General features: G+C 46.1%; 1 protein-coding gene and 1 non-coding gene across 2 annotated transcripts in view; one reads left to right on the top strand and one right to left on the bottom strand.

Annotated features, from left to right (window-relative positions):
• The window catches only part of Rtn4ip1 (reticulon 4 interacting protein 1), a 65,539-nt gene that overhangs the window by 2,549 nt on the left and 38,182 nt on the right, over nt 1-24,808 (bottom strand). The window contains exons 7-8 of the mRNA XM_004660607.3: nt 14,945-15,128; nt 6,308-6,400 (exon numbers count right to left, since the gene is read on the bottom strand). Coding sequence (XP_004660664.3) covers nt 6,308-6,400; nt 14,945-15,128 — 277 coding nt within the window. The remainder of the gene's footprint in view (nt 1-6,307; nt 6,401-14,944; nt 15,129-24,808) is intronic.
• Nucleotides 13,300-13,408, top strand: LOC123462520. The gene has a single exon (XR_006638334.1). It is a non-coding gene; the product is annotated as a U6 spliceosomal RNA (small nuclear RNA).

The following is a 24,808-nucleotide window of genomic DNA, read 5'->3' as shown; positions in this document are numbered from 1 at the left end:
GCACAGGGAGCCCCGTTATAAAGCAGCAGGCCCCACGCCACACTCCCACTACAGACACGGGGCTCCCAGCAGGAACCCTTGTTTGATCTGGCACCCAAAGATGGGGTTTCCCTGGAGCACCTTCCCTTCCTTAAACAATGGCCGTGCCAAGTCAAGACCCAAGACTTGGCATTTGCTGCCTGACACCCTTTCTATACCATGGGGGCAACAGGAACCTCACCCTCTAAGTGCAGCCTCCCAATACTGCTGCTGACCTGCCATGGGCAAGCCCTCCATTCAGAGGCCCGGAGACCCTCCGGTGTCTCTTCTAACCAAGCAAGAGCATGGGACTGCTGATGGAGAGAGATGACCAGGTCTAGGCAGGCGTGGCAGCAGACAGCAGGGTGTGGGTTCCCTCGGCTCTCACTCACTCCCAAGTAGACAAAAGACAGAGCTAAAGGGAAGGATCCACATGGCCGAGCGAGCCGGTTCTGACAGGGTAGGATGCTGAGCTAAGTGGTTGAATGGTTCATGCAAAGTCACAGGTGTCAGGAGCAAGGTCACAGTGAGGACCCAGGACCAGTGACTCCGCTTCCCAATGGATGGTATGGCTTGAGAAGTCAGTCTGCCCACTTCTCCCCTAAGTCCCTCAGCTTCCTCCTTCAGCAGGCACAGACGGTGGGGTGTGTGAGGACCAGCCAACATGAGACGCCAAGAAAGACGCAGGAACCCCTGGTGTGAGTCCAAACTCAGACGCCAGTGGACGGGCACCAGGACCACGGTCCCAGCGCCACCTCGTGGACAGGTATGCCCTGATGTCTGTGACAAGCTCTGTACTTTTGCTCATTGTAAGTCCCCAGAGATAAGAAGAGGACAAAAGGAAGAGGTGAGTTTGGTTCCAGTTTGCTGTTTCTGAGGCACTTCCTGTCCCCAGAAGGAAAGATCCAAGGTGGAAGCGAAGTGGGGAGAGACAGGAGGGGATGGTACGTGCGGGTTCTCTCCAAGAGTCAACTGGCCTGTTTAGAAAGCACTCCCCTACGGAAAGACACTTCTGAAGGCAGCCGAGAAGAGAAACTGTTCACATGCCCACGTGGAAACAATTTCAGTGGCATCAGAAAAACTAACAAAGAGCAGAGCATGGTGGTGGCACAGGCCTGTAATCCCAGCCCTCCAGAGGACAGAGGTGGGAGAATCATGAGTTCAAGGCCAACCTGGGCTACATAGTGAGCTGTTTCAAAAGAACAAAAACACCACCAAAGAGGAAGAGAGAGAGAGAGAAGGAAAAATCTAGAAGCAGCAAGGCTACAAGACCCAGGGCAAACTGGACATATCAGGAAAACTAACGCTTTTCAAGGTGTTCCCAGCATTCAATCCTTTTGTTAAGAGTCTTTAGGGCAGAATCCAGCTGCAATACGGAAGTTGAAGTTTACAGTGGGGTCTACTGCTAATTTAGGTCTCTCTATCCAAGAGGAGCCTGGGAAATTGCTTACCTCAGAACTTACTACATTTTCCTCTCAAGCTGCAACCTAACATGGCTGGAGACCCTGGCATGCCCATTCTCTCTCTCTCTGACTCTCTCAAATTGTTTTTAAAAATTAAAAGAAAATGTTATCAAAGTGAGTAAATAGTCAGGCATGGTGGCACATGCTTTTAATCCCAGAACTCAGGAGGCAGAGGTAGGAGGATCACTGTGAGACTCTGTGACACTGTGAGACTCTACCTCAAAAAAAAAAAAAAAAAAAAAAAAAGAGTAATAAAAATGGGGCTGGGCTGGAGAGATGGCTTAGTGGCTAAGGTGCTTGCCTGCAAAGCCAAAGGATTTTAGTTCAATTCTCCAGGACCCATATGAGCCAGATGCAAGGGGGTGCATGCATCTGGAGTTCATTTGCAGTGGCTGGAGGCCCTGGCAATACCCATTCTCTCTCTCTCTTTCTCTCTCTGTCTGCCTCTTTCTCTCAAATAAATAAATAAATAAAATATATTTTAAAAAATACCTGAGCGTGTGGGGACATGCACTTATATCCAAACCACTAAATCAGTATTAGCACAATTGTGCTCTTATGTGAGACAGCTTTCTCTCAGTATAGCAAAGTACCTGTGATAATTAACTTTTAAAAAGAAAAGAAGAGGGAGCTGGAGAGACGGTTTAACGGTTAAGGCATTGGCTTAACGGTTAAGGCACTTGCCTTCACAAAGCCAAAGGACCTAGGTTCAATTCCCCAGGATCAACGTAAGCCAGATGCACAAGCTAGTACATGTGTCTGGAGTTCATTTGCAGTGGCTGGAGGCCCTGGTGCACCCATTCTCTCTCACATGCTATATTTTTCAAATTTAATTTATTTTTGTTATTTGAGAGAGAGAAAAAAATTGGCCTGTGTGACCTTGCCCTTGCCTCACCTTTGAGTGTCTAACATGGGATCTGAAGAGTCAAACATGTGTCCCTGGGCTTTGCAGGCCAGCACCTTAACTGCTAAGCCATCATTTCAGCCATCTCTCTCTCTCTTTTAAGAAAAAAAAAAAAAGAATAAAATGTAAAATTCAGCCTCCCCGAGGCAGTAGCCACATTTTCAGTGCTCAGTAGTTACAATGGCTAGTGGCAGTCTACTGGACATTACTATTATGGCAGAATGTTCTAGACAGTGCTAAGAGGGTAATTGGCATGGCCAATCTCTCCATGTTCAAGTATGTGAAGGAGAGTGCCAGGGGCTCCTGGCAAATGTTGTCAACTGAACTCAGGTTATGTAGGCACCCTGTGATACCAGAAGAAACCAACTCTGAGAAGTTCATCACTGTTGAACAAAGAGCTTGATAGGTCACTGTTGCAGTCAGGTTCACATTGCTGGTAAAAATCACCAACTAAGAGCAGCTTGTGGGTAAAAAAAGGTTTATTCTGGCTTACAGGATCAAGGGGAAGCTCCACGATGGCAGGGGGAAATGATGGCATGAGCAGAGGGTGGATATCACCCCCTAGCCAACATAAGGTGGACAATAGCAACAGGACAGTGTGCCAAACTCCGGCATGGGGAAACTGGCTATAACACCCATAAGCCCGTCCCCAACAATACACTGCCTCCAGGAGGCGTTAATTCCCAAATCTCCATCAGCTGGGAACCTACCATTCAGAACACCTAAGTTTATGGGAGACATCTGAATCAAACCACCACAGTCACCTAGGATTTCAAAAGACTCGGGAACATTAAGCACTGTAAGAGTAATGTATGTCTGCAAGTCAACATACACAAAAAGATAAGACAGTGACATTCCTTATCAAGTAACAGTAACAGCAACAAACAATAATCATAAAAACAGGGGGAAAATGCAGAACAGTCAGATGTCTTCCTCCCACACTTGATCCCCAGTCATCGTTTCCCTCTTCAGAAGCAACCAGTATGTCAAGACCCTTCCAATTCCTTTAAAAGTATCTTATGTGTTTAGCAGATAGCATATTGTCCCCATAAACATTCATGCCCTAGCGCTACGCAGATGTGATTTGGTTCAAGAAATCACCCTGGCTCACGCAAGCGGGCGGGCCCAGCGGGATCACGGCGTTCTCAGAGGAGGGGGCGGGAGGGCCGGAGTGAAGGAGCAGCGCAGGGAGCAGAGGGATACGGCCCAGGACCGTGGGCAGCCTCTGGAAGCTGGAGTAGGTTGGGAACCAACTCCTCCCCTCCAGTGTGCCTCCAGAGGGTCGCAGCTCTGCCAGACCTTCATGCCCATGTGACTTGCAGGCACGTACGATAATCTCAGACTACCCTGCACTAATGACTTGCAGGCCTGTAAGATAATCTCAGACTACCCTGCACTAATGACTTGCAGGCCTGTAAGATAATAAATGCATGTTATGTTGAGCCACCTTGTTTGCGTTAATTTGTTTCAGCAACTGGAAACCAGTGCACGTACATACAAGCAAGTTGGTATGGGTATTTTCCCTCGGCTCACAGACATTCTTACCAGCAGCTGACTACTCAGGACAGTAGGAAAGCACATCTTCTGTTTCCAATTTGCTAAATAGTATAAAAACCCAGAAATGTTTATTGTGCTTAGGTGAAAATGCCAATAAGCTGTAGGCCCAAGGCTCAGTTTCAGAAGCAACCTGTTACACTCCCTGTCCTGGAAGTAATACCCTTTTGAGACCTCAGCAGAAGGACAGTTTCCACATCGGTGTCCTTGGCCTCGTGAAGCAGCTACAGGGAGAGGGGACAGTGGCTTCCCATGGTAGCCCAGGCTGGCCTTGAGCCTTAAACTCATAGCCTTCTTGCTGTCTCAACCTCCCTAGTTCTATCTGGAATTACAGGCATGAACCACTATGCCCAGCTTCAGACACTGTTTTCAGTCAGAACAGTTGAAGTTACAGATGACCAATGCCAGATCTTCTTCACATTTCCAGAAACAAGTCTCTCATGAAGCAGGACTGGCCACAGGGCAAGACAACAGGAGCAGAAAGAGAAAGGGGCTTAGAAGAGAACTAAAAGGGAAATTCCAGATGCACAGAATACAGATGAGATTGTCAAAGCTCCCTGTTTTAATGTATATCAGAATTACACATGCATATTCCCTTTGACTCAGCAACTCCGTGTCCATGAACAGAAATGGATATGACCAGTTAGCACACAAAGAAGTCTGAGCTCTCTACTGAAGTGCTATTGTACAAGACTGGAATGATGAAATGAATATTGAAACGCCCGTGCAAAGGATTGCTAGTACAGCTACTTACAAAATAAAAAAGGAAGAAAGCTTTTCTATCCTAACAGGAATAAGTTCAAGAAGACTATTTTTTTTTAATTTTATTTATTTATTTGAGAGCGACAGACACAGAGAGAAAGACAGATAGAGGGAGAGAGAGAGAATGGGCACGCCAGGGCTTCCAGCCTCTGCAAATGAACTCCAGACTCGTGCGCCCCCTTGTGCATCTGGCTAACGTGGGACCTGGGGAACCGAGCCTCGAACTGGGGTCCTTAGGCTTCACAGGCAAGCGCTTAACCGCTAAGCCATCTCTCCAGCCCTCAAGAAGGATTTTAAAAAGGTACAAAACAATATACTAACCATTTGTCTTTAGAGCAGAGAGAAATTTTCCTGTTTGAATGGACAGAATGTCTTTGGAATACCAAACTGGTAACACTGATTGTGTCTAACAAGCAGAATCTCAGTGCCGGAGGTGCAGGAGCCATAGGGTGTTCACTTGGAGAAACATCAATGTTTGAACCTATGAAGACAGTATTTCCCTAAACCCTTAAAACAAATGGCCTTGTTGTTTGCAGCTCTACATTGTCAAAAAGCAGATATAGCTCCTCTGTCAGCCACCTGCTAATCAGATCATTAACTACTCAGCCAAAGCGCTAAGGATTTCTAACAATATATTTATTATTTATTTGCAAGCACAGAGAGATAGAGAGAAGAGAGACAGACAGAAAGAGAATGGGCACACCAGGCCTCCAGCTGCTATAAACAAACTCCAGATGCATGCACCACTATGCGTCTGGCTTTATGTGGGGACTGGGGAAATGAACCCAGGTCGTTACGCTTTGCAGGCAAGCGCCCTAACTGCTAAGCCATCTCTCCAGCCCCAACTTGAAGGGTTTAAATGTCCTTGCCCTGCTGAGAAAAATCTCCTGAAATGGCACAATATGTGAAATCCAGTGTTATTCTTCCCTACTTCCCAGTACACAGAGGCAGTGGCCTCTCACATTTAGAGAGAAGCAGGGGCATGAGAAGACACTTGACCTCATTGTGCTGTCCAGAGCCTTTTGGAGCCCAGACAGCCTGAGTAGAAAAGAGAAACAGTTCCTCACTCTTCCTCTTTCAAGGGCATTTCCTTTCATGTCTCTTTTGAGCCATTCTACCAGTTACCAGCCAAATTCAATTAGTACACACACAAATTACCTCTCAGCTCTGTTGGGTAAATAATTTCCACACAGAGACCAAGTCATAATATTTTGAATGCAAGAGAGCAGCTGTAAGCAAGTGGACAGCTTGAGCAGACATTAGGTCAATCACATGGTGACTTCTGGAGGACAGAGACCTCTGGAATAGTGAGGCTCCAAGCACATGTGGCCTGCACTTATCTCGTGACAGTTTGTTTCCTCTTTGTAGCAATAAGATGACCATACTCCTGGGATGTGGGGGAACCCTAGAAGGGCACCACGATACATACAATATACATACATAGGCAATAAATAAATAAATAAATAAAAAGCTTGGCCATATAAGGTCATTCATCCTTGCTGAGCTGCCTCTGGAGAGTTGCTATGCATGAGGTCTAGTGGACAGGTCTGTAAGAGGTGCCCCACTAATGCAAAGTTACCAAATAGAAGGTTCCCCATGTACCTACCTTTCCCTCATCCACCAGCTCTGCAATGTCATCTAGATACGGACCACTGGCCATGAAAAAGGCCCAGCGATAATGGACTCCTTGCCAGAAATGCTAAATTAAAAAAAGAGAGAACAAAACATGTCAGGTATACAGAAAAGGGTAAAACCTGACTAAAGGAAGTTCAGAGAAAGGCATTTTTTCTGGATAACTAAAATAGACAAAACAATTTCCCATCTCAAACTGACACATGAGCTATATTCTGGGCCCTAATGTATCACCCATGGAGAGCGGACATTCCATGGGGTTTAAGAAATACATGAATGAACAAGACACAGGCTTGCCTACTCAGGCTGTGACTGACAGGCAAGTAAGCATGGGAATGGATCCTTGAACGAGGCTGAACAGCTAACCACTGAGCTGCTTCCCGTGTGGAATCAAGGCCTGGGACCTTTACACTTCCACTGCTGAGGGTTGAATAAGACTTCACTATATTCAAATGCTTTAGAATACCACATCAAAATATGAACTTGGAGCTGGGTATGGTGGCACACACCTTTAATCCCAGCACTTGGGAGGCAGAGATAGGAGGATTGCCATGAGTTCAAGGCCACCCTGAGACTACGTAGTGAATTCCAGGTCAGCCTGGGCTAGAGCGAGACCCTACCTCAAAAAAACAAAAATAAAATGGGCAGGAAACCCAAATTTATATATATACATATATTTTTTAATTTTTTTAAACTGGTTCTTATAGAAACAAGGTACCTTGAAAGATAAAACAAAGTACAATATTCCTTATATATCATGGCTGGCTCTTCCCTGATAGCTGTGGCAAATACCAAGCCCTTCAATTTACTGTGAACAAAATCTCTCCAGAAGATGAACAAGACTCATGGTTCAATTCTACTGTACTTATAACTTTTCTTTTTCTTCCTTCTTTTCTTTTTCTTAAATTTATTTTTATTTATGTGTTTGACAAAGAGAAAGAGGCAGAGAGAGAAAGAGAGAGAGAGAGAGAGAATGTGTTTGTGTGTATGACACACTGAGAAGGAGGGAGACAATAAGCATACCAGGGCCTCCAGTCACTGCAAACAAACTCCAGACACATACTCCACCTTGTGCATCTGGCTTACGTGGGTCCTGAGGAATCGAACCTGGGTCCTTTGGCTCTGGAGGCAAGTACCTTAACTGCTAAGCCATCCCTCTAGCCCCTCTTCCTTCTTTTCTAATGTATTTACTTGTGTTCATGCATGCATGCATGCATGCATGTGTGTTTATGGGCATGCCAGAGTCTCTTCCTGTTGCAAATCAATGCCTGCATGGCTTCATGTGGGTGACTGGGGAATTGAAACCAGGCTGGCAGGCTTTGCAGGCAAGTATCTAACCACTGAACCATCTCCTCGGCCCCTCTTTCAGAACATAATTGCTCTTCTTTATGTAGGAGGTAGGTGGGCTGTTATCAAAACAGCTGGTGAGCTGAAGTTCTCCATGACATGTCAATCAGCTATCCAACCCCACTTGTAGATGGGAGCTCCCCGAGGTGGTGTGGGGTCAGCCTCACTTGTAGATGGGAGCTCCCCCGAGGTGATGTGGGGTCAGTTAATACCATTTTGTTCCCTCCTCACATGTGTCCCCAATTTCTAGTGGGCACAGAATGTTTTTCCACTGAGCTCACTCTTGGCTTGACAGGCTGGTTAGGCAGAAGGGTGGCAAGCGCAGTGACATCCCGGCCACCCTAGCTCAAGGCACTTAACTCATGTTCTTTTTTTTTTTAATATTTTTTTTAAAATTTTTATTTATTTATTTATTTGAGAGAGACAGACACAGAGAGAAAGACAGATAGAGGGAGAGAGAGAAAGAGAGAATGGGCGTGCCAGGGCTTCCAGCCTCTGCAAACGAACTCCAGACGCGTGCGCCCCCTTGTGCATCTGGCTAACGTGGGACCTGGGGAATCGAGCCTCGAACTGGGGTCCTTAGGCTTCACAGGCAAGCGCTTAACCACTAAGTCATCTCTCCAGCCCTTAACTCGTGTTCTTGCTGTCAAGCTCCCTCCTTCCGCCAGGCTCCTGGCCTGCAGAATGCTGGTTCCACCTGGCTGACAGGCTGGGGGAAAGCCCCAACGAGAACGCCCATCAAAACGATCACACATAGAAGGTTCTCAGTCAGTGCCCGTCTGGCGCGGAAAGGAAAGTCTGCTGAGGAGAGCCTGACAAGACCAAAGCACAGGAATGTGGAAGGAAAAAAATGATGTTGTTGCCTGAGCAAAGCCTCTGACCTAGCGTGCCAGGAATGTCTTCTGTCTGAGTGGTCATATAGTTTTATTGCCCAAGCCAGAAAAATTGTGAGACTTAAGAGTCACCATTCAAAAGATGGAAACAAAGACAAGCTTAGTCTAGAACAGAGCTTCAATTCTTTTTGCATTAGAAACTACTTTTCACTAAAGAATTTTTTTTTTCCTTTTCTTTTTGGTGGGACTGGGGATTGAACCAAGGGGCACACACATACTAGGCAAGCACTGTACCACTTATCCCCCAAGAAATATATTAACTCCACCCAAGAAATTTTTAGGCAATCCTAGGTGTTGCAGTCCAGTTCGCATTGCTGGTAGAAATCGCCCAACCAAGAGCAGCTTCTGGGAAAAAGAGATTTATTTTGGCTTACAGGCTCGAGGGGAAGCTCCACGATGGCAGGGGAAAATGATGGCATGAGCAGAGGTGGACTTCACCCCCTGGCCAATAGAAGGTGGACCACAGCAACAGGAGGGTGTGCCAAACACTGGCATGGGGAAACTGGCTATAAAGCCCATAAGCCCGCCCCCAGTGATACACTCCCTCCAGGAGGCATTAATTCCCAAATATCCATCAGCTGGGGAGCTAGCATTCCCAACACCTAAGTTTATGGGGGACACCTGAATCAAACCACCACACTAGGTATATATGAAAAGAGTATACAAATAAAATGTTTTCTGAGGGAAATAAACAAGAAAGTAATTTATGTTAAAACAAGTCTTTAGTATACATACAATCTTTCCACTTATTAAAGATGAAAATAAGCATAACAATGAGATGGATGTGCTTATTTACTTTTACATAAGGAATTAAATCTTGGGGCTGGGGAGATGGTTCAGTGGTTAAAGGCATTTGCTTGTAAAACTTGCTGGCCTGGGTTTGATTCCCCAGTGCCCATGTAAAGCCAGATGCACAAAGTGGCTCATGTGCCTGCAGTTCATTTGTAGCAGCAGGAGGCCCTGGTGTGCCCATTCTCATTTTCTCTCTCTCCCTCTCTGCAAATAAATAAAAATATTTTTATAAAAAGAGCTCTTGGCTGAATATTTGACACTGTGGGGCATCTTTAGTGTTTTCAGAGCTGGTTGATCATTTGAATTTATAATTATCATTGTTAAGAATGTGGCTTTGGGGCTGGAGAGATCGCTCAGCAGTTAGAGGTGCTTGTACGTAAAGCCTGACGGCCCAGGTTCAATTTTCCAGTACCCATGTAAAGCCACAGGGACAAAGTGGCATGTGCATCTGAACTCACTTACAATGGAAAGAGGCTCTGGCATGTGCATACTTACTCTTTCTCAAATAAATAAAAATATTTTTTAAAAAGAATGTTACTTTGCATAATATAAAATGGCCCTCCAGACATGGCCCAGATATCCATGACCTCATAGTGCCTGACACTACCTACACAAGACCATCATAAGAGGAGGAAAAGACCATGACATCAAAATAAAAGAGAGACTGATTGAGATGGGGAGGGGATATGATGGAGAATGGAATTTCAAAGGGGAAAGGGGGGGGTATTACCATGGGATACTTTTTATAATCATTGAAAATGTTAATAAAAATTGAGAAAAATAAATAAATAAAATATATAAAATGGTAGAAGCATGTTTCAGAAATTGTTGGAAATTCTGTCTTAACCAAGTAAAAATTCACTAAATAATTTTTTTTATTTTTATTTATTTATTTGAGAGAGAGAATGGGCATGCTAGGGCCTCCAGCTGCTGCAAATGAACATCAGACACATGAGCTTTACATGGGTACTAGGGAACTGAACCTGGACCCTTTGGCTTTGTAAGCAAGTGCCTTAACCACTAAGTCATCTCTCTAGTCCTCATTTAACAATTTTTTTGTAATGATACTCAAGTTGGAAACTTAAATAGCAATTTTTAAAATCAAACATTTTAATACAATACAGTCTAAAGATATACTAACTTGATACTTATATGCTGAGGAATAATAGTAGGAAAAGATTAAGTCTTTGTTTTATAACCATTGATGGTTCTAAAAGAGCAGAAAACTATATATATATATATATATATATATATATGTATGTATGTATATATATATATGTAAACACTGCAACAGACTCAAATCTAGGCCAAAGGTGTTCGTGCAGTATTCATTGGCATTGCCTGGTGCAAGTGCACGTGTTGTTTATTCAGAACCAAGGCTGCAGTGAGGTGGTGTGATGTTCTGTATTGCTTTTTTCATATTATTTTATTTATTTGAGAGAAAGAGGCAAAGAGAAAAAAAGAGGGGGAAAGAGAATGAGAATGGGCACACCAGGGACTTCAGCCACTGCAACGAATTCCAGACACATGCACCATCCTGTGCATCTGGCTTGCATGGGTACTGGGGAATCGAATTTGAGTCCTTAGGCTTCACAGGCAAATGCCTTAACCACTAAGTCACTTCTCCAGCCCCTGCATTGCTTTAATTTGATGTGTGTGAGGGGGTATATTTGATTTTGAATTAATTTTTGGCCACTGGATGTTCAAAAATCTTTTATTATTGCCAGATTTTGGGGGGGCTCCCTCATCCAGCTGTGTCACCACACACGGGGTTGAGACCCATGGTTTGTGAAGGTGAGTGGGGTCTAGAATGAGCATGAGATTGGGACTCTCCCCAGCCCTCAGGACAGCAGGACAGAGCCTGAGCTTGCAGGCTCCTGTAAACAGATAGCTCTGGGCACACAGCATACTCAGACATCATCGCTGTCTGGGTGGCATGGCATGCACGAGGCTGGGAAGCACTGGTTCAGGCACCTGACTTAAAAAGTAAAACATGCCATTGGAAGGTTTATGTGGCAAGCTACTGAACACTGAGAATGTTCCAAACTTACAGGGGACCAGTAAATGACAATCACAGAAAACCCATTCAAGTGCTTCTAGCTGAAGTCTGGTGTGGCCTCTTAAGACTGTAGTGAAAACATTCTAGAATCCCTCCAAGGTATAAAAAAGGAACAGAAATGGTCACTATGCCACATCTAAGTTTCTTCGCAGCGCATTACTCCGCAAAGTGAAACTCTTGGCCTGTACTGGAGGCATGTTCATATTCTGCTCTGAGTCTGTTCTGCTCTAAGGGGTCTGTGAGGGTCTTCCCAGGTTATGATAGAAGGAAGCCAAAACAGGCAGGAGAGTTGGAAGGGTGACTATGAGGTTTGAACTGTGCATATCCTCAGAAAGGTCGCAGAAACTGCATGACAGGTTTCCCTGTGAGATCACCATTACCTTTCACGTGAGGGAAAGCAGAAACAAGACAGCCAAGCCACTGCACCCACAGGACAGCTCTGACGGCTGGCTTAGAAGGGGTCCCACTGGAGTGCAAGCTATAAAGTCACAGCTCAAACTTGTAAAGTCAAGAAAATGCAGATTTTATGACAAAAGAAAGAAGAGACGAAGGACAGTTAAGAGTCCTTTCTCTGCTGGATGCTTGCTCAATGAAGGAGAGAAACAAAAGTCCACCAGAACGCACAGCCTGCTTTGCTCGTCTCTGTGACCCACACATGTGCCCTGGGTCGCGCTCTCCTCTCCCCCACAGCTCTTTCTGACTGCCTCTAGAAATACACTGAGTACTCTGGATTCAAGAGACCAAAGTTCTCCATGTCACCTCCTTGACGGCCCACATCACTTTCTAACATAAAAACACAGCTAAAAAGTGGTGGCACACCTGTGGCTGCAGCACTTGGGAGGCAATGCCAGGGGAAGCGCACGTCTCAGCCAGCTCGGGCCAACCGTGAGACCCAGGCACAGGCCAGCTTTTGGGCTAGGGTGGGACTCAGTGGTATGGCGTGCTCAGCATGTGTGAGATGCTGAGCTCCATCCCCAGATCCACATGGAGCAAGTAAAAACAGCAAGGAAAGAAATGAAGGACAGCAGTTAGGAAGGGAAGGAGGGCAGAGGGGAGACAATCAGTTAAAGATAATTACCAAGGCCATGACCTGACCAACATGGGGAGCGCTGGCCAGATCTACTGTGATGACCTTTCTGAGTCTGAAGTATTTCGTCTAATTAAAAAACAAATTTAGGGGCTGGAGAGATGGCTTAGCAGTTAAGCGCTTGCCTGTGAAACCTAAGAACCCTGGCTCAAGGCTCAATTCCTCAGGATCCACATAAGCAAGCCAGATGCACAAGGTGGTGTATGCATCTGGAGTTCGTTTGCAACGGCTGGAGGCCCTGGCGTGCCCATTCTCTCTCTCTCTAACTGTCTCTTTCTCTCTCTGTCTGTCGCTCTCAAATAAATAAGTAAAATGAAATAAAATAAAAAACAAATTCAGGGGCCAGTCTTGGTGGCACACACCTTTAATCAGCATTCAGGAGGCAGAGGTAGGAGGATTGCTGTGAGTTCAAGGCCACCCTGAGACTACATAGTGAATTCCAGGTCAGCCTGGGCTAGAGTGAGACCCTACCTGGGAAAAACAGAAACAAAACAAAACAAAAAATTTAGGGCTGGAGAGATGGCTTAGTGGTTAAGGCATATGTTTGTGGAGCCTAAGGAAGGACCCAGATTTGATTCTCCAGGTCCCACGTAAGTCAGATGCAGATGGTGGCGCATGCGTCTGGAGTTCGTCTACAGTGGCTAGAGGCCCTGGCATGCCCATTCTCTCTCTCTCTCTCTCTCTCTCTCTCTCTATGTCCCCCACTTCCCGGTCCCCAGTCTCTAATAAATAAATAAAAATAAACCTTTTTTTAAAAAAAGTAAGTAAAAAATAACAAACTAATCTAAGTGCTCTCTTCGGCAGCACGTATACTAAAAAACTGGAATGATACAGAGAAAATTAGCATGGACCCTGTGCAAGCATGACACACAAGTTCGTGAAGTGTTCCATTAAAAAAAAAAAAGGGCTGGAGAGATGGCTTAGCGGTTAAGCGCTTGCCTGTGAAGCCAAAGGACCCTGGTTCGAGGCTCGGTTTCCCAGGTCCCATGTTAGCCAGATACACAAGGGGGCGCACGTGTCTGGAGTTCGTTTGCAGAGGCTGGAAGCCCTGGCGTGCCCATTCTCTCTCTCCCTCTGTCTGTCTTTCTCTCTGTGTCTGTCGCTCTCAAATAAATAAATTAAAAAAAAATTAAGCTGAGCATGGTGGAGCACACCTTTAATCCCAGCACTCTGGAGGCAGAGATAGGCTGATTACTGTGAGTTTGAGGCTAGCCTGGGACTACAGAGTAAATTCCAGGTGAGCCTGGGCTAGAGTGAGACCCTATCTTGGAAAAAAAAAAGTCCCTAATTAAAATAAAACTTAAAAACCAAGAAACTTATGCGGGGCATGGTGGCACACACCTTAATCCCAGCACTTGGCAGGCAGAGGTGAGAGGACTGGTTTGAGCTGGAAGCCAGCCTGGACTACAGAAGGAGTTCCCGGTCAGCTTGGGCCCGAGTGAGACCCAACCTCAAAAAAACCCAACTCCCTCCCCCCAAAAAACCAAATTTATCTTTTTTTTTGTTTCTATCATGTATTCCATTTCAACACTAATTCAAAGATCTTTAATAACCAACAGTTTATAACCTGAAATTTGATAAGCCCCCAATCCCTATCGTGATGACAATAGTGGTGGCATCTTCAGAGAGCGCACACGCCAGCACTACCAGTCCGATAAGGGAGACTGACCTCCATGTGCTACTACAGTGTCATGAAGAGGCCTGTCACTGCTCAGGCCGACTAATGACGTCCCAGACACTCCCATCATGGCATCAGTAGCTAGATTTTGTAATTCACTAGCGGTATGCAATGTTAGGCTGAGGTGACATACTCCCAGCCAGGGCATAATGGTTCTTACAGCCAAACTGAAGTAAAAGCACAATTGTTTTTGAAATGCGGTAAAATAGCCATGGGCCTCTAAAGATCAGGAGGCTCTAGGCTGGGAGGCACTGGCGCATCTCAGCGCTGCTGCCATGAAAGCAGCTCCTGCAAGCAGTCTTGGTAAAGTTTCTACCTTTCTATATAAGGAGCTGGATGTGTTGAGACTGGTGAGGCAGGAGAAGCCGTCAGCTATGTGCTGGAAGAAAGCGGATGGTTTATCAGATAGAATCAAGAGCGGAAACAACAGCTAATGACAGGCTAACCTTCAGCAAGAGCTTTTCATACACAAGCACTGCGCCGTGTTCTTCACAAAGATGATCTCATTCATGTTTATAATAATACTGTAATGTACATAATCAGCCTCATTTTATAGGCAAAGGCACTGGGCTCAGAGATGTTAACTAACTTGTATAAGATCATATAGCCACTAAATAGAAGTCAAGTTTGAGCCCAGTTCAGTGTGATTCTAAAGACATGGGAGCCACTGTGTTCAGCTGGCTCCAAGGGAAGAGAAAGTGGCCGGGTGGCCAACCCAGAATTTCTAGAAGCATGAGACACCTGCTTCCTCTTACCTTTAATGCTTTTGTACCCACAGTCACTCCTGTCTGCAGCATGCCATCTGCTATGCCTAGGCGGTCCATGTTTAGGAGGAAAGGAGTCACCAGAGTCACATAGGTGGCTCCTGACCATTTCTTGAGAAAGTTTAGAGCCCATGTTTCAGTGGATCCACCAACATTGTCAAGGATGAAGTCAAATCTGGAGAAAATCAAATGAAAACATACAGTTGGTCTCTATACCGGGCACTAATCCTCCTCGACTTCCAGTCGGTTGACTTCAGTGACAGCTCAGAAAACACGCTGTACCACACCATCCAGCAAGGGACACCCTCCAGCAAGGGATACCATCCAGCAAGGGACACCATCCAGCACAGGGGACACCCTCCAGCAAGGGACACCATCCAGCACAGGGGACACCCTCCAGCACAGGAGTGGCTGCTTTGATGGAGGGGGCAGGATACACTCCCTCGCTGCCTCTAAGGCTTTTCCCTAAGGTGAATCAAATATGTCTAATTTTATCATAAAGATCATATCCTTTGTTTTTTTTTTTTAATTATTTATTTATTTATTTGAGAGCGACAGACACAGAGAGAAAGACAGATAGAGGGAGAGAGAGAGAATGGGCGCGCCAGGACTTCCAGCCTCTGCAAACGAACTCCAGATGCGTGCGCCCCCTTGTGCATCTGGCTAACGTGGGACCTGGGGAACTGAGCCTCGAACCGGGGTCCTTAGGCTTCTCAGGCAAGCACTTAACTGCTAAGCCATCTCTCCAGCCCATATCCTTTGTTTTAAATACTAACGTCTGACTTAAACAAATAGTTCTGAGTCAGGGCTGACTTTGGCTAATATGAACAGAGTAGATCCCTGATGGGATTCTACTGTGGACAGGTGTGGGGGTGAGGGGACATGTTAGAACAGAATGAAGATGGTGAGGAGGATGCTGATTTTCCACATCATTCTTACACTGAACAGGAAACTAAAACAGAACATTCCAGAAGGTAAGATGGATAGTTCTACAAGCATATAATAGTATGGCTCTGAGCATACAAAAAGTTCATGAGAACCAGGCTTGGTAGTGCACACCTTTAATCCCAGCACTTGGGAGGCAGAGGTAGGATTGCCATGAGTTCGAGGTTACTCTGACACTACAGAGTGCGTTCTAGGTCAGCCTGGGCTAAAGTGTGACCCTACCTTGAAACACCCAAAATTAATTACTTAATTAACAAAATTTAGGGCACGGAAGAATGGGTTGCTTCCTTTCTAGGAATAAAGGTTGTGAGATCCACCCAAGCTCACACTAGCAGGAAGCCCAATCCAGGGACTTAGGAGGCCCTCACTTTCCTGAGACGACAGAGGCTGCAGCTCTGACGTTCACTCGGGAGAGCAGCTGAACTTTCGGGCACATCACTCATGTTCTGGACGCACAGGCCTGCCACAGCTGTTATGCTCTCAGCTGGAGCAACTGCTCTTCGAGAACCCTTCAATAACCAGTCAACACTATCATGACGGCTTTGCACCAGTTCACCAGAGCACCAAGCAGATGCTTAGAACAAAGGCTCAGAAAGCAACAGTCCCAGCAGCATGGCCGTTTCCTCAAAGCAGTTTTCTTTCAGCGCCCCGTCTATGACAACCTCTTCCCTAGTCTTCTGCACTCACCTCCCCGGGATCAGTGTTCCCAGAGCCCCCCGCTCCCAGAGCACCCCAACGAGAATGTAAGCTCCGCGAAGTGGGGGTGACTCCCTCCCCAGTGCCTGACCAGGGTAAAAGAAAAACAGGCTGGCTGGCTATTCCTGGGAGCACAGCCATGTTACTATTGGGCTGGAAATGCCAACTGAGAGAGGCGAGGTGGCATCAAAGATGGGCTGGCTCCTTTGTTCTGCTTACACCCTACAAAACCACACTTTGAGCCAGGCATGGTGGTGCATGCCTATTGGGCCTTTAGAGGCCCGGCATGAGTCCTAGTGGAACTTCCTGAGCCTAGCTAAAGTTTGGCAACCTGTCTCTGGCCAGCTAGGACTCAGCAAGACGCCCAATAACTTCTGGCCTGCCACTTCCGCTCAGGAGTTGGAATTATCATTTCAATAGTCACAGTTTACGATTGGCCCTTACCTCTCCCCCCATCCTAGAATCCCTGCCTTCATTCCCAACATTATATAGGCAACTGCTTGTAACAATAAAGCGAGTTCTTGCTTCTACAAGACTCCCGACTCAGTGTGATTTTTCTCAGGTGACTAGGAGAGGTTCTGAGTCATCAGACGTTCATCCTTCTTCCTCAACCCCTTGGGACGAACCAGCAGGCCTGGTCTCCTCAGCACTACCTGCCAGGGAGGAGCCCGGCATCTGGCGCCTAATGAGGGGCTCCGGGAACCTGGCAGACTAGTGCCCCGTGAGAGGCATTCGTTGAGGAGGTCAATCAGTGTGCGGGTGAGTGTACCCTCATGAGATATGAGGCAGTCTTCATATTTAATGCGCTAAACTTTGCTTCTTCTTGCTTGTCAACATCTCTTCCTACTCTTTCTCTTTCCTTTCACTTTCAGTTCACAGGCAAGCTCCATGTGTGGCTTTTGTACAGCATGTTTACCTGTCTTTTGGATCCTTGTGGTTGTGTTGTGTTCATGTGTCTGTGGGTTGCTACAGCCCTAATTTTATGGACACTTCTCTCTCAACTTTATAATATGGGACAGTCTACCTCTAAATCCAATCCTGCCTTGAATCTCTCAGGGCACTCCTGAAGAGTAGAGGGCTTAATTTAACTGATAATCAGGCTCAACAGACCTGGGATTGCCTTCTTAAGCTGGCGCCATGGCTGCTGGAAGGAAATATCTTTGATTGGGACACGTGGGATAGGGTAGAGGCCCTTGTTTGTTGGGCACATGTGGAGAAGGGTCAAATACCCCCCTCAGTGGTCCTCCCTATGATCTCAGCCCTCAAGGACTGCTTCCCTCAAAGGCCAACCAAACAAACAAAACACAGAGGAAAAAGATAGTATACAGCCTGATCCGGCTACTCCTCCTGGAGATATAGCTTAAAAAACCCCAGAAAAGGGTACATCTTTATACTCCTCACTCAATCCCTTTGAGAGTGCTCTCTGGCCTTCCAGGGAACCTCCTCTACCTCCTCCATCGACTAACCCTTTCTGGACCCCCTCAGCCCCTCCTTCATATTCAACTGCCAAGCAGCCAGAAAATAAAGCTACTTTTTTATTTTCCGTCAATCTAAATCCTGGGGGCAATCACCCGGCTGCCTGGTATCCATGGGAAGCTCAGGACCTTAAGGAGCTTAAAAAGGTAGTCTCGGAGGATGGACCCAACTCTCCTTGGGCTGAGACCCTATTACAGGGACTTGCCCATCAACTTTATACAACCCAAGATTGGAAAAAATCTAGTCAGGGCTGTCTTGTCGGGTCCCCTATACATTAAGTGGTGTGCCTTTTTTAGACATGAGTGCCATACACAGGCAGAACAAAACCAAAGTCAACAGCCCCCTGTGCCAATAACTTTTGGGATGCTCTCTGGTATCTCTGATCAATATGCTACAGGCACTCAACAGGTGGCTACACCTGATCCGTATAGGGACCAGGTCAGGGCACTGGGCTTGGCGGCATGGAAAAGGCTTGATGAGGGACCCTCTGAAACCCCCCCTTATAAGTCTTACTCAGAAACCATCTGAGGACTTGGCTACATTTATAGATAGGGTGGAAAAAGCCTCCAAAGAAAATTTCCCCCAGGAGCATTACGGGATCAGTTTACTAAAATGTTGGTCTGGGAAGGGATGACGACCAATCACCACCTCGCCTGTGCGGGTCTCAAGGACAACTCCATGAGTAGCTGGATTGTAGCCACCATTATGGCACTATCTCCCATCAGGCTAGGGCCATGGCTGCTGCCCTTCAGGAACATAAACAGAGAGATTTGGCCACTACGATCTGCGCATTACAGTTAAATCCTAAAAAATCAACATAAACCAAAAAAAAAAAAAAAAAAGCCGGGCGTGGTGGCACACGCCTTTAATCCCAGCACTTGGGAGGCAGAGGTAGGAGGATTGCCGTGAGTTCAAGGCCACCCTGAGACTACAGACTTAATTCCAGGTCAGCCTGGACCAGAGTGATACCCTACCTCACAAAACCAAAAAAAAAAAAAAAAAAAAAAAATCAACATGTTTCAGGTGTGGGGATGAGGGCCACTTTATAAAGGAGTGCCCCAACAAGACAAAGCCTCTCCTGACCTCTGGGGGGACGACCAATGCCCCTCACACCCACTGCCCTAAATGCAAGAAGGGGTTTCACTGGGCTAGGGAGCGTCAGTTGAAGTTTGACATACAGGGAAAGCCTTTAAACTCCTCCTGGGGCTCCCCCAGCCCCAGTAAATAAGGGGAAAGAGACCATCAAAGCCCATTGGACTGTCCCTCTGGTCCCTGGCCTTAGACCCAAAATTATTTTAAATATTGGCAATAAAAAATTCAAACTTCTCATTGATACTGGAGCTGACCGAACGGTCCTAAGAAAGGAAGAAGTGACCCCCTCCTGGAAGCTTGTGCCCGGCCCTCCCCTACTGGGAGTTGGCAGGCAATCCACCTCCTGGGAGACTGCCACGTGGCTCCCTTGGACTGACCCAGGTGGGGACAGGGGAAAAGTCCACCCTCTTGTGGTGACTGGGCTCACTGCTAACTTACTGGGGCAAGACATCCTGACCATAAGGTCTTTTATAATGATTTGTTAGATAAAAAAAGAATATCAACAACAGTTTGAGGAAGGGAGAGAATGTCATCCCAATTACTCCAATGAACACCCCCAATTCTAAGGGCCACTGCCCAACACCACCCCCCCATTTAAAATCCTGTGGAGACCGGGGGATCCTATATGGGTTGAACAGTGGCCTCTCCCTTTTTCTAAGTTACACCAACTCCACATACTTATTGATCAACAGTTGGAGGCTAGACATATCCGTCCCTCCACTAGTCCCTGGAACTCTCCTGTCTTTGTCATAAAAAAGCCTAATGGGTCCTGGAGATTTTTACATGATTTAAGAAAGATCAATGAATGCATGATTCCCTTTGGGACCCCCCAGAGGGGACTCCCATAGATCCCAGCTATTCCCAATATATACCATATTACTATCATTGACATTAAAGATTGCTTCTTCTCTATCCCTCTCCATCCAGGAGACATGGAAAAATTTGCATTTTCTGTACCCACTGTTAATTTTTGTGGCCCAGATAGGAGATTTGAGTGGACTGTCTTACCTCAGGGCATGGCTAATAGCCCACCCATTTGTCAATATTACCTCTCATCCATTTTCTCTCCTCTTATCAATCTCCCCAATACCCTGGTTTTATATTTACATGGATGATATTATTCTTGGGTGCCTAGAATCCTCCACACTCCAGGACCTTACCCACCAATGTCTAACTATCCTTCATACTCACAGCTTTAAAGTAGCTCCTGAGAAAGTTCAAACTGTGCCTCCCTTTAAGATCTTGGGCTCGATCTTTACTCTAGATACAGTTTCACCTGTTAAAGCACAACTTTATATTCAGGATTCTTACACCTTGCCATTGGATGAGGCCTTGGATACTCACAACTACTGAAGAGCTGTCCCCTTTGTTTGACCTCCTAAGGGATCTTAACTTCCGCTCTCAGGTAATTTTGTCCCCTTGTCATCAACAAATTTTTCATAAGGTACAACAGGCTATAAATGCTGTGACCCTAAAGAGGTTCAATCCTGATTTGCCCATCTCCCTCTACATTTTCTCTGGGGAAACATTATGCACTGCATTGTTGGCCCAGGAAGGTGAGCCCATCCAATGGGTCCAACTCTCAATCCATGGGGTCCCCAGAGTTTATTCTATAACCAACCAGGTTGCTGATTGCATTATCAAGGGCAGAGACACCTCTGTCTGGTTGTTTGGCACAGTACCTCACCTTATTGTCACTCCCTTTAAGATAACAGATTTCACTTGGCTGCAGAGAAATAATAAAACAGTTGCTACGGCTCTCGAGGGGTTTCTAGGTAAAATTGATAGTCATTATGGCCCCCACAAATGGATGAGTTCTTTCTCCAAGTTAGAATGGAAGACCCCCAGGCTTTTTCTGTCTCAACCTAACCCTGACTTTCTTACCATGTTTACCAATGGAGGGTGCCTGGGGGCTTCCCTAGTCATTTACCCTCCCTTAAAACAGGAAAACGAGCCTATGCCCATAAAGTCAATATCCCATGCGGTTAAGGGGTCAGCACAATTCAAAGAACTATTTGCTGTTGCTCTAGCTTTGGACACTATTCAAGAACCATTTAACTTGTTTTCTGACAGCCTTTATGTTGTTAATTTATTACCCAACCTGGTTGAGGCCCATATTAGACTGGACTCTGACCCTATATCTCATCTGATGATTCAAGCTCCTTCCCTACTCAGAAAAGGATTAAACCCATTTTTCTTCGACATCTCAGGGGTCATCAAAACTTACCGGGATTTCTCTCGAGGAAACAATTTGGCTGATAAAATGGCTTCTATGCCTCATTGTAATACTATTATAGAAGCTACACACTTCCACTTATTGACCCATGTCAACTGGAGAAGTCTGAAGCACAGGTTTCCACAGGTACCAGTCAAGGACCTTAAAAATTTGTCCGGACTTGTAAGTCCTGTCAGCCTTTCCTCCGAGTACCCCCCTCTTCAAACTACAGGAAACAATCCTGGAGGGCTCCGCCCTAATCATCTTTGGCAAATTGATGTCACATACTATTCTCCATTTGGAAAACTTAAATATATTTTTCTTTCAGTCAATACCTTTTCCCGTGCCTGCTGGGCATTGGCACATGCTGGGGAAAAATCTAAACATGCAATTAGCCATATGCTTCAATGCTTTGCCACCCTTGGACTACCTGACCAAATTAAAACAGATAATGGCCCCTGCTTCATAAGCAAGGCCTTTGTAGATTTTCTCCAGACCTGGAAAATCTCACATTCCATAGGCATCCCATACAACCCCCGGGGTCAGGCTATCGTTGAAAGATATAATCAAACTCTCAAGTCTCAATTACAAAAACAAAAGGGGGAATCCTTACCCCCACACAACCAACTAAAAAAGGCATCATTTACCCTAAATATTTTAAATTTTTCTAAAGAAAATAAACAATTATCCCCTTTTCAAAAACATTGGTCCAGCCAGGCATGGTGGTGCATGCCTTTAATCCCAGCACTCGGGAGGCAGAGGTAAGAGGATCGCCATGAGTTCGAGGCCACCCTGAGACTCCATAGTGAATTTCAGGTCAACCTGGGCTAGAGTGAGACCCTACCTCGAAAAACAAAAACAAAAACAAAACAAAACAAAAATTGGTCCTCATCCGTTAACTACAGTTCTGTCTGGGTAAGATGGAGGGACCTATTGACTGGGGCCTGGAGAGGACCAGACCTGCTCCTCACAGCACGGAGAGGGCTTGGATGTGTCTTCCCTCAAGATGAAAAAAGACCCATTTGGGTACCAGCGAGAGACCTAAAATATTTGTCCCAACAAGGGGACACTGACAATCACTTCTCCAGTGAGCGTCCCACCCCGGAGGACTGTTCCTAAAATGGTCTTCACCCTGCTCTGGCTTTGCCTCTGATCTGGGCCTCCCCACTGTTTGAAGTACAGTTACCCACATGACCTTAAAAAATTGCTCAGCCACCTTCCCCATCCAGCTTTTCCCAAATTTTCCTCTGGAATTTGTATTTGGGCCCCACCTTCCCCTAATAATTCCAGTATAGATATGGGATACATTCATCCTTCCTTCTGTACTTTTAACACAACTGAGCCCAGTGCTCAACACTGCCCGCCTTCTAGAATGGTTTATGTTTTTGGAGGCGAGATGGCCTATGACTTTCTGCCCACCAATTGGATGGGCCTTTGTGCCCCAGCCATCTTAATCCCAGATGTAGATATCATTCCTGGAAGCTAGATTCCCTGGCTAAGGTAGTCCTACAAAACAGGAGAGGACTAGACCTACTAACGGCCGAAAAGGGAGGCATATGCTTGTTTTTACAGGAAAAATGCTGCTTTTATGCCAATAAATCGGGAATCGTCCAGGACAAGGTTAAGAGGCTCCAGGAAGACTTGGTGAGGAGGCGGCAGGACCCCCAGGACAGCCCACTGTGGATGGGCTTACATGGCTTCTTACCCTACCTCCTCCCTTATCTTAGGCCCCTCCTTCCCCTCCTCCTTAACCTCACTGTCAGGCCTTGTGTAATTAACAAATTTACACAATTCATTCACCAGTGGCTAGAGGCAATAAGACTCCATCAGGTTGAGATACATTACCACAGGCTGGCAACTCAGGAATTAAGTTCCTCAGATGACCCACTTCCACTTCCTCTGTCCTCCATGTGACCAATGACGGGTAAGATCTCAGACTGACTGAGAACACCAAAGACAGGCCATGGAGTGGGTTCTCAGTGAGCTACACACCTGGTACCCAGTGACAGGTAAGATCCCCAGAGGGGGACAACCTAAGACAGGGGCCATGGTGACTAACGCTCTTACACAAACAAAAGAGGGAGGTGTTGGGCCTTGAGAGGCCCAGGCATGAGGCCTAGTGGAACTTCCTGAGCCTAGCTAAAAGTTTGGTGACCTGACTCTGGCCAGCTAGGACTCAGCAAGACGCCTAATGGCTTCTGGCCTGCTACTTCCACGCAGGAGTTGGAATTATCATTTCAATAGTCACAGTTTACTATTGGCCCTTACCTCTCACCCCCATCCTAGAATCCCCGCCTTCGTTCCCAACATTATAAAGGCAACTGCTTGTAATAATACAGCGAGTTCCTGCTTCAACAAGACTCCCGACTCAGTGTGGTTTTTCTCTGGTGACTAGGAGAGGTTCGATGCTTCATCCTTCTGCTCAACCCCTTGGGAGGAACCAGTGGGCCTGGTCCTTCCTCAGCACTACCTACCCACCAGGGAGGAGCCCGGCACATGCCTTCAATCCCAGCACTTGGAAGGCAGAGGTGGGAGGATCACTATGAGTTCAAGGTCATCCTGAGTAAACATAGAGAATTCCAGGTCAGCCTAGACTAGGGCAAGCCCCTATCTTGAAAAACCAAAAAAAAAAAAAAAAAAAAAAAAAAAAAGCAAACAAACCAAAAAAAAAAAAAAAACCCACTTTGAGTCACAGGCAAGAATAACTGGTTTGTTTCTGAAAACTCATCAGAAAAAGGAAAGCCCTGGGCTGGAGAGATGGCTTAGCAGTTAAGGCACTTGCCTGTGAAACCAAAGAACCCAGGTTTAATTCCCCAGGTCCTATGTAAGCCAGATGCACAAGGTTGCAAATGTGTCTGGAGTTCATTTGCAGTGGCTGCAGGCCCTGGCATGCCCATTTTCTCTCTCTCTCTGTCTCAAATAAAAGTAGATAAATTGGGCTTAGTCATTAAGGCATTTGTCTACAAAGCCAAAGACCCAGGTTCAATTCTCTAGGACCCACATAAGCCAGATGCATAAGGTGGCACATGCGTCTGGAGTTTGTTTGCTGTGGCTAGAGGCTCTGGCATGCCCATTCTCTTTCTCAATCTCTCTGGTTCTCAAATAAATAAATAAAATGTTTTTTTTAACAAGAAAGAGGAAAGCCTGTGAAACCACAGCATGAAGCAGGCTCCATGTACTTCTCAGTTACACTTGGCTTCAGCTCAGGTCAAAGTACCAAACAGGCCAGTGAGGAGCACCAGTGAGGGCCTGAGAGAGCTCCCGTCTGTCTCTACTTGGAGCCTCAGGCCAAACCAGGTACTTTGAGGACATCCATAGTGCCAACTAGCAGGGCTTGTTCTTACAGTTTCTCTTGTGCCCTCCTTCTTACCTCTCTGCCTCCCAAGTGCTGGGATTAAAAGCATGCGACACCATGCCCAGCTGGTTCTTGT

This window comes from Jaculus jaculus, chromosome 7, assembly GCF_020740685.1.
Source record: "Jaculus jaculus isolate mJacJac1 chromosome 7, mJacJac1.mat.Y.cur, whole genome shotgun sequence".
In the NCBI taxonomy this organism is placed as follows: Eukaryota; Metazoa; Chordata; class Mammalia; order Rodentia; family Dipodidae; genus Jaculus; species Jaculus jaculus.
This window is presented reverse-complemented; position numbering and strand designations above follow the sequence as displayed.